The 17,654-nt window shown below is 36.1% G+C and overlaps 1 protein-coding gene across 1 annotated transcript; it reads left to right on the forward strand.

Moving 5' to 3' along the window:
• Positions 1 to 1,903: 1,903 nt before the first annotated feature.
• Positions 1,904 to 16,364, forward strand: LOC129255435 (glycerol-3-phosphate dehydrogenase [NAD(+)], cytoplasmic-like). The gene is made up of 4 exons (XM_064096043.1): positions 1,904 to 2,037; positions 8,015 to 8,192; positions 9,873 to 10,013; positions 16,332 to 16,364. The coding sequence occupies exons 1-4, from the start codon at positions 1,904 to 1,906 to the stop codon at positions 16,341 to 16,343; spliced, it is 465 nt and encodes a 154-aa protein (XP_063952113.1). The 3' UTR covers positions 16,344 to 16,364.
• Positions 16,365 to 17,654: the final 1,290 nt, after the last annotated feature.

Here is a 17,654-nt window from a genome sequence, read left to right on the forward strand (position 1 = left end):
TAGCATAGGTAGGGAGTTCGCAGACCAAAAGCTTCGGTCTCTGTTAATTGTTCAGCTGAACTCCGTTGGCTTCACTCACCAAATACAGAGACCGAAGTTCTAACGCGATCTGTACAGGGGACTCAATGGCCATATATTTATGTACTACTAAGTCTAAGTTCGTATAAAACATGGAAGTAAAGTTGCGTGACAGCCGAGGTAAGTCACTGTTTTTGTTCCTTTTAACTTGATTTTTTCTCTGTTTTTTGGCAATTAATGCCAAGAGGGAATTTTAATTTGCATTTCGGTCGCATTAATTTTCAAAAGTTTGATTCATTAAAGACAAAAATTGAAGAGCCCCGACGGGGGGATTTGGCATTGTTAGTCCCCTAAGTGGCTGCACGATAGCGAGCCGTCTGTGTACGAGGAGAAATTTTAAAAAAAATTAAAAACTCCTCGAAACAGACGGCTGCCAGCTGTCTAGGGAGTTCGGTGACTTTTTTGAAATCTAAAAGGAATCCCAACAAATTTGATATCATTGGAAAGCTTGTGAAATAAGAAAAATAATGGTGCTTCAATCATTACTTCAATCAACTCATTGTCTGATATATTGACGGAGATATTCCAATTTACAGGGGAAAATATGCAGATTTTGTTCTGTCAAAAAAAACATTAAGGCTGGTTTGAGTGGGGGAGACTGGCTTTTTAAAATCTTGAAGGAATCCCAACAAATTTGGTACCATTGGAAAGCTTGTGAAATAAGAAAATGAATGGTGCATAAATCAACTCATGATATTTCTGTTTAAAGGGGAGTATGTGCAGATTTTTTTTACAGCAAAAGTAGATTTTCATAACTTACATAAAATGCAATGAATGGGACTGTGTAATACTTTTTTTAAAAGTGCAAATCGCTGCTATGCGCGGCAAGGCATGCCCTTGAATTATACATAATTCTATCCATAAAACTTCAAAGTTTCTCATGGTATAGCTTTCGATAGGGTTTTTCCTCCTTTAATGGATTCATACTTGTTTTATACATGGGTGCACAGACAGATACAAATTCAGAAAGTGGCATTTCAGCGAACTCCCTAATAAGGGCGCGCTCTTTTTGCTGACTCAAAATCGGGCATGGAAAAGTGTGATGAAATTTGTTGCATGACACTGCATCAAAATTTGCTTGCTGCTCTCTGTCCTTTCCCCTCGGTGATCGGGTGTCGTCATTTTCTAAAAATAGATCATTGGCCGGTTCTGTCGATACCAAACACACTCGGCGATGTAACCCAGGTAGCGCCTGCCCGCAAAGCGGGCCGGCGCCCAGGAGCTCACCTTGTATTTACCCATACTCACGGGACAAGGGTAGATTATGGTCAAAATATCTAGCAAGATAAATTGTGAAAACATAAATTATGCACTTACCAGTGTTGAAATTACTTTTTATTTTTAGGGAGCCATTTTTAAAAATAAGAGAGCCACTTTTCATTTTACGAGAGCCATTTTCAGTTTTCGAGAGCCATTTAAAAAAAAATGATTCAGCGCATGGTTTCGCATCGCTTTTTTTCCTGCTTGTTTACAAATTTATTTAATGTTGAACATTGTTTATTTAATTGCTATTTACTTTTTCTTCATTGTTATTAATTGTTGAATTATTATTTTCTTTATTGTTGTCCATTTACATGTAGATCTAATGTTTATTGTTTGTATCTCATTACTTCTCGTATATTAAATTAAATGGACGTTTGTCGTTCTAACCTCTTTTTTTTAATATACAATTTTGTCCATCAAATTGAAAAGGATGAAGCTTATCAAATTTGAACAGAATTTGTATTCAGAGGAATCATTTTCATAAATACTTTTTGACTAAAACTCACTTAAAAATTAGTTAATGAAATATTGAACGCATCACAGCCTGACAGCTAACGTCACCATGTCAACTATTTCTCAAGCTAGGCTACGCTATGCCTACGCTAGCGCAGCTCAGCCACTGAACATAGCATGGCGCTCAGTCAATGATGACAGCAACACACAGCTCACAGTCAATCATCACCGCAACACAGGCGGGTATGAAACTGCATTAGCGCCAATACATGTATACACTCGGGCACTGACCGTTACTCGCCAAAAATCCCCACAGAAAATGGTAATTTCGGTCTGAAAATTTTGGGATCTGCGCCAAATTTCCAGAGCACCAAGTGGCTTAGTTCAGATTTGAGAAGTGGAGTCCCCGAAAATTACTCTAAAATAAAAAAACTGTGATTTTCTTCAGAGCTCACGATCTTATTTTCTTGCAAATTTAGGATGGTATCTTATAAAATTAATCCAATAGAAAAGGAATTTTTTTGCTATCAAAGTTACGGCGAGACCTGGTGCCGCGCAGCGTTTTGAAAAATAGTACAAGGGATATCGAGAGTTTGAAACTCGATACGCATTTTTCTGAAGCGCCGCGCCAGTGATTCTACAAAATCTACTCAGTTACACGTCAAAATGCGACGATGCATGTAAGTAAAAACTGCTGCTACGCTGACCTGGCTGTCTGACTGCTAATACATGTATATGCAGTCGTAAATGGGAGACTGGATGGGCGTGGACGGGAGCGATTTTCATGTTGGGAGTCGCTTGGTACTTGGCAGTTTTAGGCAGTTGCGAGAGCGATTCCAAAGCACACGAGGGCGGAATCGCTCGTCGCTCCCGTGTATTTTCAACCCTGGCACTTACCACGATTATATGGATGAAGGTCTATCGAGTGGTAGAATCCTGACATAGAGGCACAGACTGGAACCTCAAAAAACCGAAAAGTTCTCTCCTTCTACCCCAGTCTTGATCGGCCATTTTGTTATGATTCATAACAAAAATGGCCGATCCAGATTAGGCCTACTCTATAATTGTATTCCCCAACAGGTGATACTGGACAATACTTTAGGTTCTGCATAGTCACGCTGCTACGTCATATTGTCATCAAATTTGGTACCCACAGGCAAAATGTAGGCAGGGTCATTGTCGCCATGATAATTGTATTTATTTGTCAAATTTCTGTGTGAGCTCTATCGCAATGACGGATGATGCGGTGGGTTCGGGGGATACATGTGCTCTGCCGCGCGACCCGCCGAGCATCTCTAGTTTTATTTGTATTTTTTACTCACCCATGAAATACCCGGTAATGATCATGAGCGTGAGAAATGTTTCTAGTCATTCATACATGTATATAATGAATACTTAACACAAATTTTGTTGTTCTTATCAGTTACGATTTAAAATATGTTTTGAAAGTAGCTCGGCAGGTAAGCAGAATTCTTTATACATACTACACTGATGTACCAAATTACAGCATGTGTGAAAGAGGGGGGGGGGGGGGGTCGAAGGGAGAGAGCAAAGGGGGTGGGGGTCATTGGCAATGAATAGGGGAGGGGGTGTTGAGTTATAGTAGTTGAGATCGTGGGGAAAATTGATGAAAAGTTAGAAGCGAATGAAATCAATGTTAGAAGGGAATGAAATCAATACCGGTACATATTTATGGATATGTCTACTGCTGATTTTCATGATGACAGAATAATCTTTCTTTTCATGTTATTTTGGCGATTTAAAAAATGTTTTCTTTGCACCATGGGTATGGAGAGTAGTGCTATAGCCAAACTGCTGAACGGAAGTTCGCCGAACTTGGCCAGGGGTATTTCTAAAGTACCATTAATCAAAAATTACTTTCAATTGGGACTCCATATATTTAAATATAAAATAAAAAATTTTATTGGTTAGTGATTAGAATGCCATACAAAATATGTTTTGAATTTAATACGAAAGCATCGGCCTCGTCTTTGATACAAATCTTATCAATTTCAAAAATTTTATAAACATGAATTAATTTTTTGTTCTTCATAAAATGGGAGGACATTGGAAACTAAACTCGGTATACAAGTGTGGGTGAATACGTATGGCCATAATCGATCGTAGTTGTAATCAGTCATAATGGTTAATTCTAAATAACAGAAAAGATACTATGATCGCGTTAGGGAAATAGTTGATCTGGAAAGTTGAAACAAAACACCTGCACTCAGCTGCTGTTATACTGGTAAAATTCATATTCTGAATATGAAGTGTTCTTCCAAAGTCAATATTTTCTGGTTTAATCTTGTCAATTACTAAAAAGTAAAAGATAAATCATGAGTTCCGTCTTGGTCCTGAATGATCGACGCCTGGTGATTTCACACCAAAATACTCAGTACAGTCCCATGTACTCATTTTCGTGTTTGAAATAAGTTTGAAGCCACTTTAGGTAGTGTCAATCTTTTAGGACCAAGAATGGACTGATAATTTATCTTTTTAGTTTAATCAGCTGACCATATTAATCCACTTTTAAGAAAATATGGACTTTTCATGTTCTTTGGAATATGAATTTTACCAGTTTAATAGCAGTTGAGTGGAGGTTGTCTGTCTTGTGTTTCAACATTCCAGATCAACACTCTCTGATCGGGGTAGCTGTGTTTTTTGACGTAATTGATTACATGAAATAATCCTGAAAAACTATTCTGTTCAACAAAATTCTGTTCCTGTTCTCATCTCATTTCCATTTTTTTTTTCTTTGGTAATTGTTATTTTATTTAATTTGAAATGAAGAGAGAAAGAAAGTTAAGTAAAAGAAATTTATACAACATTTTTATAACCATTCTTTTTAAAAACAAATTTGTTTCAATGTAACAAACATTGGTTATGACGAATGTTACGTGGTTCAGGGCTAGTGATCTTTTTTATTATAGTGTTTTTGTAATTTATTTAGTCGTACATTGCCGAACCCTGAACCAAACCAAAGTTCAGAAAAAAATTCTCGAACTCTACCGAGCCGAACCAAACTCGAACATGCCGCCTGACTTGCAGCACTAGGGGATATGTACGTGATTCAATAAATTTCAATAGAAGTCCAGTTTTAATGTTATAGAATTTCATAAACAGATTATTTAAAATGAAAAAGGGGGTGAGTCCGAAAGATTTGAATTTATAGCCCCCCCCCCCCTTCCAGCGGAATCAAAATGGAGAAAATTTGAGGTTACAAAATCATGAAGCTGATTCGAACTCAACAGGTTTACAGGTCATGCATGTGGCACACACCGAGCAAGGGCAGGGATTCACGGAAACCCATTTTCAAGCACAATGATTGGCTCTTCCAGGGAATTAGGAGTAATTTGATCATGTACCACCGGTTTGGGGCGTTCTCATTCACATTCCAACTCTTTTTATAATTAGGCCGACTTCGTTGTAAAGGATAACTCTTTATGAAGCATAATTCCAATTGATATAAAATATATAAATTGAAATTGAACAATATTTTATTTATCCAACGATATTCAAATAATATTGATTTCGACTCATGTGGACGTGAACAAACGAAATACATCCTCCAAAACGTTCAAACAATCAACTTTAACCGCCATATATTATTTGTAGTTTTGAAATGAATATCTTCGGATGGATTGTTCAATTATATTTGTACAATGTATCAGAACTATGTTTCATAAATGTTGATTGTGTACTTCTATTGAAATCTATTGAATCACGTACCCCTCCCAACCTAAGGTGTATTTCCCAATCGCCATAAAGAAAGATTATTCAGCCACCATCACATTAGCAGTAGACCCATCCATCCATCAATATTAATTTAATTCGCTCTGAATATTTGACTTCTTTTCGCCAATACCAACCCCCCCCCCACACACACACACACACAAATAAAGGGTTAAGGACTAAGGAATGATGTGTTCGATGATATATTTAATGTACAAATAAAATCACTTTTAATTTTTTGAGAAAATTGCATTTTGGGGAAGCAATATATGGTCACATGACCGATGGAGGAGCTGCTCGAGTGCTCGTACATGTACACATATGTGATGTCATAAGATCAAATTTAAAAGAAAATCATGACTTTTCTTTTATGGATTTTCATCAAACCTTCAATATTTTTTTCTTTTTTTTCTTTTATTAAAACCAACTTATAGTCGGGATTCAATTTCCCCTTTAAAACTAAATTTTGCAGTTAAATATTTGAAGTCTACTTCATGACCATTGCTACATGTATTTGCCGTTTGATCACAAACCTGTGTGTTACGACGCCCTGCTGTTTTAAACTTGAGTATGTTTTTTTTTTTTGGGGGGGGGTGGGCAAATTATTGTTGGCTATTACAATGTAGGTGGACAGTCACATACATAGAATTGTACATAATTAGATTAACAGATCTATAGCAGTGACATGATAAAAAATAAAAACTCATTACAACACTTCAAATTAACATTGTTTCTAAAGGCTTAAAATTTCACCCATCTCAAACAAAAAATGGACGTTACATGTAAAATTTTCATCTTTGAGTAAAATATCTTTTGGAAATCTTTTCTAAATTTCTCTGTTTGAATCTGAAAACTACTATTATTTTGTATTCTGTTGCTCTGGAAACAGTTGTGCCCGGGGATCAAAGCAAAATATTTCCAGGACCCCACTGGTTTCAAGTCTGTCATTGGTTAATGCTATTTATGCCATCTCCTGTCGATCACCCCCCCCCCCCTCTCTTTCTACCATGTCTACAGGTAATTCAGTTTGTCTTGTATTTAGTTTTGAAGAAGTTTGTTTCCTTTGAAAAAGGTAGGATGAAAAAAAAGGAATTAGTAGGCCTAGTGTTATTGAGTACTGTACATGTAGGTGTTATAGTTAATACAGTCTTGTTATCTTTAAATAATGTTCTCTGGGCCATTGAACAAAACATTTTTTTTAATTGTGTGTTTGCGATACAAGTTAGAGTAAATCGGATTTTCTTTAGCATTCCTGGTATTGTGATTATGAATGAAACAGTTCGAAGTGAACAAGCGATTATAATGTTTGGTAAAAAAGTTATGAGATGTACATGTACATGTAGATTGAACTGCATGAACATTGCTGTTCACGTTCATTGTGAAAATATCTTTTATCTTGTTCTGTCTATTCTGATAATATGCAATAAAACTATGAGACACTACATGTACATATCTATTACATACATGTACATGTATGTCATTCCATCCATGATTCCTTGGATTTCTGCTACATTATAGGTCAGATAGTTTGTAATTGTATGCAATAATTTAATATTTTGATGTACAATATTCTTATATCTTGTCTTGATCTAGAATTTCAAATTCCTGGTTGGATGGTTGAAAAGTCTTGAGTACAGTATACATGTTCAAAGGGGTGGTTTCATGCAATTTGCTGATGTCATTAACAAGTGTTATTTATATTTCAGAGTTTATTGCATTCTATTTTTCTCATCACTTTAATTTTTCATTGAATATTTTTGGTAATTTATACCTATTTTCAATGATTGTGGAGATTTGAATTGCAATGATATGAAGTTACCTGAGATGTCAAGGTAGTTTAATACATCTCCCAGATCTTTAAAGGTCAAGTCCACCCCAGGGAAATGCTGACTTTAATAAATAGAGAAAAATCAAACTAGCATAGTGCTGAAAATTTCATCAAAATCGGATGTAAAATAGAAAGTTATGACATTTTAAAGTTTCGCTTATTTTTCACAAACAGTGATATGCACAACTAGGTGAGTCAGTCGATGATGTCCATCACTCACTATTTCTTTTGTTTTTTATTGTTTGAATTATACAATATTTCATTTTTTATAGATTTGACAATAAGGACCAACTTGACTAAACCATATAGTATTAAGCAATGCTGATTCCACATGTTCAGGGAGGAAATAATTGTTGTATCACTTGACAATGAGGAGAAAATTACAATACCGGTATTTCATATTTCATATAATAAAATCCAAAAGAAATAGTGAGTGGATGACGTCAGAGTCTCCTCATTTGCATACCAGCCAGGATGTGCATATAACTGATTTGTGAAATCAAGCAACACTTTAAAATGTCATAACTTTTTTATTTTACATCCGATTTTGATGAAATTTTCAGTGTTATGCTTGTTGGATTTTTCTCTTTTTATTCAAATCAACTTTTTGTTGGGGTGGACTTGTCCTTTAATATTTCAATGATGTCTATTTTGTTATAGGGGCTCAGCCATTGCCAGGATTGTTGGTAAGAATGCTAAGAAGCATCCTGAGTTTGAAGATGTTGTCTCTATGTGGGTATTTGAAGAGATGGTGAATGGAAAAAAATTGACAGAGATCATCAATACTACCCATGTTAATGAGAAATATCTTCCAGGCCACACTCTGCCAGATAATGTGGTAAGTGGAAACACTTCAAGAACATATCAGATTTGAATACATGTATGTACATCATGAAATGTACCTGTCCCCCTCCTTCCCACCCTCCCCCCCCCAAAAAAAAAAAAAAAAAAACAATCATGATCTTCATTACATGTATGATACCTATCTTTTTTAATGACAACAAGTAACTCCAAGTTTTTACTGGGGAATTATTTTATGAATTAAACCAGTGACTTCGGGAATAGAAGCCGTGATTGTGAACTAGTAAACAGCACTTTCATCATTGAGTACCTTTAAATGTAATTGATTATTCGTGTTGGCATCCATGGGTTAGTAGTTTCAGGTTACATTGTAAGCAAACATGTACATGTACATGTGTAGGCATGTGCATGAACATATTGTGGGAGCTACATGTATTTCATCAAATATAGAAAAAATAATATGAAGATACACAAGGTTGATTGCCATAGTTTGATTCCAGATAACCTTTTCAATCTTTTTGATAACTTCACATGCATGCATGTACATACTAACCCTTTTTCAGATATGTATGACCAGTTATCTCTTGATATATCTACCCATACATGTATATCTGTTATGAATGATTGATGTACAGCCTGTGTGTATTGAAGGCATGTTGTAGTCAAAACATAGAGACTACATATGTATATGATCTTTTATTTCAAAGTACTGGTATATTGATACTGTCAGACTTCTGGATCAGTGGCCAATTTTCTAGCCAGTGTTTTCAAAAAGAGAACTGAACTTGTCTTTATTCAAAATAAATTAATGTTGATTTTAGCAGCATGATAGAATAAGTCCCTGCATAGTCATAGTAGATCAGGGATTGTATTCAGATTTTTTGGTAAAACTAAAGGTCAAAGTCAGATATTTTGATTTATTTGTGAGAGGCTTTTTTTTAAATTATTTATGAATGATTTGTTCATTACAACTCCACATTTACTTTTAAGTTTTTACTGTTTTTTTATTTCTTATTACAATAACTTCCGTTGATATTAATTGTACATTTTGCAGCACAAGCTCAAATACTGCCTATAATAGAGACAGGGGTTTTACTGTATGAAGAGTCATCAATGGCGGTATAAAGCCAGAATAATACCCCCCACAAAAAAAATCTTCACTTGTCTCACTGTTAAAGATAAATGCATGTATTTTTGTGGAGCAGTTTAACAGTAACACAAAAAAGGACTAGAAACTTTGCAGATAAATTACTTACTGCTGACATCAATGTAATTTGTAAACTACATGTAAACAACTGACAGTTCATAAAAGTTACTTTTTCATAAACTTACTTAAATTAATTAGTTTTATTACAAGGAACACCATCCAATTTACCTGACCTATCAGACATTTCTATGGATTTTTCATATAGTCAGGTTACATGATTTCCCAATTATTCATTTCAAGTAAGACATAGGAAAGCTTTTATTAATGCTATAGCCTAAACAGCCAAAAAGTTGTACATTTGAACAAGATGACGAGAAGCTTAATGTCCTCCTTGAGGTACACGAATATAGAGGATCAATGCCTTAATAAGTGACACAAATTTTTGGACTCTGATTACAAAACTATTGCCCCACCTCCTGAATCAAATGTGTATCTCATAGCGATAAAAGAAATATGTGTTTTATTTCATTAAAAAATTTTGTTCTCCATTTCTTTTCTCATCATTATTAGGTTGCTATTCCTGAAGTAGCTGAAGCGGCCAAGGGAGCCAGGTTACTAATCTTTGTACTACCTCATCAATTTGTACCTAAAGTTTGTGAGTCATTGAAGGGGAAGATAGACCCAGATACCATTGCAATCTCTCTTATTAAGGTGAGTCAGTTTTTTTTATACGCCGTCCTACGGGAAGTATTGGAGACTAAGCCTGAGTCATATCGATTATTTTGAAAACCGGTGTTCGACAGCTTTAATTCGATCGAACATCGATGAATCAAATTTTGAAGGCGCGGCGGGAAAATCGAGTCCATATTTTTTTTGATCCGGCCGTCGCGTCAATGCGCTATGCACGCATTGCATGCACTGACGGTATGCGCTGGCTGGGTGAGCGTTGCACAAGCAGATGACAGAGCAAAGTTCGTTTGTATTTTCCATGATCACAAAACACAAAAAAGCCGGGGACCAATGCAGAATTCTTCGCAAAATATCATCAACAATGATATTTGCAGATGACAATATATAAGTTTAAAATGAAACAATATCAAAGACATGAATCACGCAGAGTCGATCCGAACGATTTTCGGTCAACTAGCATTCGCGGTCCAGACTCGCACACACCAGCCCCGCCCGCAGCCCCGGCCAGCGCCAGCAAAAAAGTGCAACCAGCGGGAGCACTGTAACTTGCCTGAGATTGTGTAGTTATAGATCCAAAATGAGCTCCAAATTGACGGGAATAAATACGTAATTTTCTATGGATGGTCATTTGAATTGGTATTCAATGCTGATATAACGATTGTGAGGAAAGATTGTGGAATATGAATAATGACGATGTTCGAGAATTAATCCTGATATGATAATCCATAGTTTCTTAATTTTAGACACAAGACAAGATCAGAGCATGCGATCGAAATAAATATGTCTCGGATCGAGCACTAAATTCATATTAATTATTATTGGATGTTAAATAATTACGATTTAATAAGATTTTATGGCCATACAATGTCAGCAAAGCATGTCATGTTCATATGTATTTATAAGTATAAGTATTTATAGTATTATACTGGCATTATTTTTTATTTTTATTCCATCTCTGGCCTGGACGTCTCTGGAGCTAGCTAGCTCCGAGAAAAAGAAGCACAATGCGCATGCGCGTTCGTTGACGTAGGACATATTTTCCATTCATGAAAATCAGAGCCCGAAGTTGGGCACAAAATTAGCTTCAAATTGATGGAAAAAAATATCACGCAATTTACTCTGTTTTGTCATGTAAAATGTTATTATATGGAGATATTACGATCTTGAAAAAGTTTCTGCATGTTGACAATGTTCGAGAATCAATCCTGACGTGATAATTTTTTTTTTTAGACCAGTGCACTCGCTCAAGTTGATCGTCATGTGATGTCCATCATTGAAAATTGAAACAAAATACAAACGTTTCACATCAAGCTCTAAATTCATATTAATGATTATCATATGCAAATTATTGTCAAATATTACGATTAAATAATGTTCTATGGTCATGATATTAATATTGTTCATGACAGCAAGGTTTATTTTATGTTGATTGCGTCAATTTTCCGGCCATTTTCTGTTTTGATTAAAGCACAGTACAGCGCATGTGCTGCACGATCGATGACTTCCATTCATGAATTCATCGTGCATAAATTATCTCGGCACGAGCAGACGAGTAAGACTCGAACTATGATCGAAATAAACTTCAAATTAATGGTGAATAGGCATCATAATTACACAATCGGTTTCATTTTGGGGGGAATACAAATCAAGTAAGTAGTAGTCAAGTTGGACATTTCTGTTTATTTTGATGATTGATTGTGGGATCCAAACGAATCGGCCGGCCGACGTATTTTTATTATTTTTTTTCGATGCACCGATTTTGCAAAATCTGCACTGGCGCTCGATGACATCGATCGAACACCGATTTTAAAATCGATTCGACTCAGGCTTATTGGAGACCTTTCGTTTTCTATGACGAGCCATGTGGACGTACGAGATTAAGGAATTTTGGGAGCGCTGCGCATGCGCGAAGTAATCTGTGACGAGCCTTCTCGTTAACTGCCCAAATTTGTGACTCGTATTTGAGGGTTTTGACGTTCGGTGTCATAGTGCTCGAACGAGCGCTAGTTCGTACATGATGACGTCATCCAAGCTTAGCAAAAATGAATGAAGCCGCATCAACATTCGAGTTTTGTTGATTCAGCAGGGCTGTTAAACTGCAAATTACTGCTTGTTAGTGTTACCAGCTTTTCCATTACATTTAGTGTGTCCTGTTTTCAGACACTACATATCCGATAGGTAATTGATGTTCTATTTCCAAACAACTGTGTTTTTTTTTTTTTGCTTTTTGCGCAAGAGTGCAAATGTTGCACCCACAGTCGCCCCACTGGTTCGTACGTGATGCTACGCCTGATTCTCCGGCCGAGCATTGGCCCACGGCCCGCTCGCTATCACGCTGGTATTATGCTGTGGCCTGGTACGGGTACGTCGACTTAAATCGAAACTGTTTTCATCAATGTACGAACGTGATACTGAACGAGCGGTGTCACCACTTCCGGTGAACTAGGACTACGTTGCAGTCGCAGACAATCGCGAAAGCTCCTTATTGTATCATGCTCGGTGTCCGTCCGTTCATCTGTCCGTTAACTTTTCCTTGTAAACGCAGAGCTGCCAAGTAGTACGATTTTTGTCTCGCCTGCATAGCAGAGCGAGACTATAGGCGCCACTTTTCCGACGGCGACGGCGTCAACATCAAATCTTAACCTAAGGTTAAGTTTTTGAAATGACATCATAACTTAGAAAGTATATGGACCTAGTTCATGAAACTTGGACATAAGGTTAATCAAGTATTACTGAACATCCTGCCTGAGTTTCAGGTCACATGACCAAGGTCAAAGGTCATTTAGGGTCAATGAACTTAGACCATGTTGGGAAAATTATTTTCAAAATCTTAACCGAAGGTTAAGTTTTTAAATGACATCATAACTTAGAAAGTATATGGACCTAGTTCATGAAACTTAGGCATAAGGTTAATCAAGTATTAGTGAACATCCTGCCTGAGTTTCAGGTCACATGGCCAAGGTCAAAAGTCATTTAGGGTCAATGAACTTTGGCCAAGTTGGGGGTATTTGTTGAATTACCATCATAACTTTGAAAGTTTATGGATCTAGTTCATAAAACTTGGGATATAAGAGTAATCAAGCATCACTGAACATCCCCTGTGAGTTTCAGGTCACAGAACCAAGTCAAAGGTCAGTTAAGGTCAATAAACTTAGGCCATGTTGGGGTAATTGTTGAAGTGCCATCATAACTTTGAAAGTTTATGGATAGAGTGAATGAAATGTGGACATGGGTGTAGTTGACAGTCTTAAGTCTCCGTTCAAATGTCATTTATGGTCAATGAACGTGGTATTATGTCATTATATGAATGATGTTTTTGTGAATGATTATTTTATAGTAGTTTTCAAAGTTAGCACTGCTGCTATATTAAATTGCGTAATGCAGGCGAGACTGCCAGAGGCGTTCCACTTGTTCCGTATTTAGTACGTTTTTGCAACCAAAATACGGCAGTACGTTTTTTCTTTAAAAAATACGTTTTTTGTATTTAAAAAAAAAAAAAAAAAAATCAAAATTTATTGAGAAAATCATCTCTATATGTCTCTATTTCATAAAACGTACACAAATATGGTTATTAGATCAATGTAATTTCAGGTAACTTGTTTTTTTTTCAATCATTTTGTAAAAACCAGGGTGAGATATACACAAGTTTCAATGTTTTTTTTTTTTTTCATCTGCAAGAGCAGTGCACATTTTAGCTTGCATGCAGCTTGAGCGCCGTGATGGGCGAGTGCGCCAAGCATTTTATTATGAAATACACTTTTTCGGAGAAAAATACAAAATATTTATCTCACACGGTAAAAATACTGATTTTTTTGTCAAAATACCGATTTTTGGGGATAAGAATACTGAAAATGCAAAATACAACTTGGCAGCTCTGTTAAAACGCAATAACTACAGTTTGACTTAATAAAGCTCATATAATTCAGTGTGTATGATACTAGCATGGATCCCAGGAAGCCTATTGACAAAATCATATAGATTTTTTCATTTTAGTGCATTTTTTGGCAACCCCGCTTTTTAAATCTGAAGTAAGCCACCGCATGCTCTTGAAATAGGGCACTGATCCCGCAATTTGAAGAGTGAAATTAGGGTTTTCAGCTGGGATTTTTGGTGAGTGACAGTGCCTGAGTATATTGTATTTGGTGCGTGTTGTAGTGGTAATTGACTGTGCTGCACTCAGTGGCTGTGCTAGCGTGCTTGACGTTAGCTGTCGGGCTGCGATGCATTCAAATTTTCATAAAATAATTTTTAGTGAGTTTTTGTCTCACCCACCAGAGGTGAAGGCGAGACTTAGGGATCCAAATGTCGTCCGTCGTCCGTCTGTCACAAACCTTATGACACATAACTCCACAACCGTAAGTCGCTTTTCAACCAAACTTGGATGGTAGATGGACTTGGGGGACCTGCATGTTATGCTGCAGTCGGAGGTCACAGGGTAAGGTCAAAGGTCATTTTCAGGTCAACGTTAAAGTTTACATGCAAGACTCTCTTATGACACCTAACTCCGTAACCATAAGTCACTTTTCAACCAAACTTGGATGGTAGATGGACTTGGGGGACCTGCATGTTAGGCTGCAGTCAGAGGTCACATGGTAAGGTCATAGGTCATTTTCAGGTCAACGTTAAAGTTTACATGCAAGACTCTTATGACACCTAACTCCGCAACCGTAAGTCACTTTTCAACCAAACTTGGATGGTAGATGGACTTAGGCGACCTGCATGTTATGCTGCAGTCGGAGGTCACATGGTAAGGTCAAAGGTCATTTTCAGGTCAACATTAAAGTTTACGTGCAAGGCTCTTATGACAAGTGTTATTCCATCCCAGTCATTTCACAATGAAGTTTCGATACAATTCTGTTGCGTGCCCTCGCAAATCACAATATTTCTGGTTATTTTCATAAGTGGACGAGACACAAAATCGCTTTTGCCTTGTTATCAAATAAAAATTTAAAATAGAAATTATGAAAAGGATTCTTAAGTACAATTTTTTTTTCAAATTTGATAAATTACATCCTGCCTTATAAAGCTCTTCAATTTGATGGACAAAATTAATGTCCAGTTAAGTTAATACCTGAGATACAATTTAGACAATAAGCATTAAATGACCAATAATCATTTAACAATAACAATGAAGAAAAATAAATAGCAATTGAATAAACAATGTTAAACATTGAATTAATTTGTAAATAAGCAGGACAAACTGCGATGCAAAACCATGTGCTGAATCATAAAAAAAAATGGCTCTTGAAAACTGAAAATAGCTCTGGTAAAATGAAAAATGGCTCTCAAATTTGTTTTCAAAATGGCTCCCTGAAAATAAAAAGTAATTTCAGCACTGATCTGCCAGGGTAAAAAATAGTCAACAAGTAACATCTTAAGAATACTCTGGGAAGAATTTTCCACTTTCCCTGAAACTGGTGATATGTGATTCTTAGTATTAATTTGAAATATATGTATTGTAAAGAAAATGCTAAAAAGTACTGAGTTTTATACCAGATAAAGTGTTTTCACATTTCTCAGAGGGCTGTACAGGACTTCAATTAATCCAAGGCCATCAAAAGCCATGATCGTTGATTTTCTTTTGATTGACCTCATTGTCTCTCTTATTGGCCTTTGAATTTTTTTTTTTTCAATTACTACTATAATCAAGAAATGTGGAAAAGTGGCCTTATAAATCCTAAAAGTAGTGATAGTTAAGGCCATCTCTGTGGTGTTATTTTCAGGGTCTAATGCCCCCTGATAATTCAGACACAGAAATCATCATGGAGGTCAATTTAATACTGTACAGGAATTATTACCCCATGGAATGTATTTTTTTTTAGATTCATAGACACTTACTACATGTATCTAATTCTGCAGTGTTTTTCAACTCTGAGAAGAAAAAAAGAATGCATTACAAATAAACATTATACAGTAGGTTTCAAAGTGAATCATTTTGTAATTTAAATTGCTGTTCATTGTTTTCATGGGTATTCCATTCATGTATGTTATAGGATGAACATATTTGTTGAAGAAAAGCTTATATCATGAATGATATGGGGGGGGGGGGTGTGTCATTATGAAATTTTATAATAGTACAAGCTCTCAAACTTGTACTCATATGCATATTTTCTTGGAGGTATATTTTCCTTGAATATGGATGCTCATGTCCATAATCCAACAATTGCTTTAAGAGCTAAAATGGACTTCAGACTTGCATACAAAGTTATAATTATCATTTTAGCATACTCTGATTTTCCATTATTTGACTTTGATCACATCTGTTGGTACCATATTCACACAAACAAATATGCATAATGGTTTTGTCTGTTTTATTTTTCCTTTACATGTGTTCTGCAGATGATAATTTGAAATGAAAAAGTGAAAAAACAGGTACTCCATAGCATTCATATGGTGTTTTGTTTGTTTTTTGTTTTTTTTACATGAAAATAATTCATACATGTAGGTTGGTTATAATAAACTCCATCTGCAAGTTGAATCTTTTGTATGAATCAATCCATTGACTTCATGAAATTAGATAAATTAGAAACTCAGTTAAAGTCAGTGAATATATTGATAAACATTTCTTGCATACATCATTACCATTAGCAGTATTTATGTAGTACTTAGCCAGTTTAAATCCTTTGAAAATGGAAGTAAGGCACTATGACATTCTTTACATTTTAAAAGAGAAAAAAAAATCAGAAGTAGGCCCATGTAATTATTTTTCTAATAAATTGTACACTTGCATAATATGAAAGCACTGAGTGGAAAGTTTGATTTACATGTAATACTTCATGTAAAATGCAAGGAAATTGACATTATGTTCAAGTAAAACATATATACATATATGTTGATATTATGGGAGTAGAATATTGTCATTCATGAATTTTAGGAAGTGTATTTGAAGTAATGATAACTTTGATAGTTGATGTTTGGGTTTTATATGGGCATTTTCACGGTAACTGACATTACACGGCACAATGTTTTCACACCTTTCATTGTGTGTATCTCTAAAACAACAAATGATGGGAGTTTGCTTTTGATAGAGTTAATAAAGTGAACCTTGCTGTTAAGCCTGAGTCATATCGATTATTTTGAAAACCGGTGTTTGACAGCTTTAATTCGATCGAACATCGATGCATCGAAATTTGAAGGCGGGGAAAATCGAGTCATTTTTTTTGCTCCGGCCGGCCGTCGATGCATGCGCTATGCATGCACTACATGCACTGACAGTCTGCGCTGGCCGCGCCGGGTGAGCGTTGCAAAAGCAGATGACAGAGCAAAGTTCGTTTGTATTTTCCATGATCACAAAACACAAAAAAGGCCGGGGGCAATGCAGAATTCTTCCCAAAATATCTTCAACAATGATATTTGCAGATGATAACATATAAGTTTAAAATGAAACAATATTAAAGACATGAATCACGCAGAGTCGATCCGAATGATTTTCGGTCAACTAGCATTCGCAGTCCAGCCTCGCACAAACCAGCCCCGTCCGCAGCCCCGTTCACTCACTCTCCCGAAACGACAGGCATGCTTGCCAGCGCCATCTAACAAGTGCAAACAGCGGGGAGAGCGCTGTAACTTGCCTGAGATTGTGTAGTTGGCGGGGTAGTTGGATCCAAAATTAGCTCCAAATAAATTGATGGAAATAAATACGTAATTTTCTCTGGATGGTCA

Source organism: Lytechinus pictus, chromosome 3 (assembly GCF_037042905.1).
Source record: "Lytechinus pictus isolate F3 Inbred chromosome 3, Lp3.0, whole genome shotgun sequence".
Classification (NCBI taxonomy): Eukaryota; Metazoa; Echinodermata; class Echinoidea; order Temnopleuroida; family Toxopneustidae; genus Lytechinus; species Lytechinus pictus.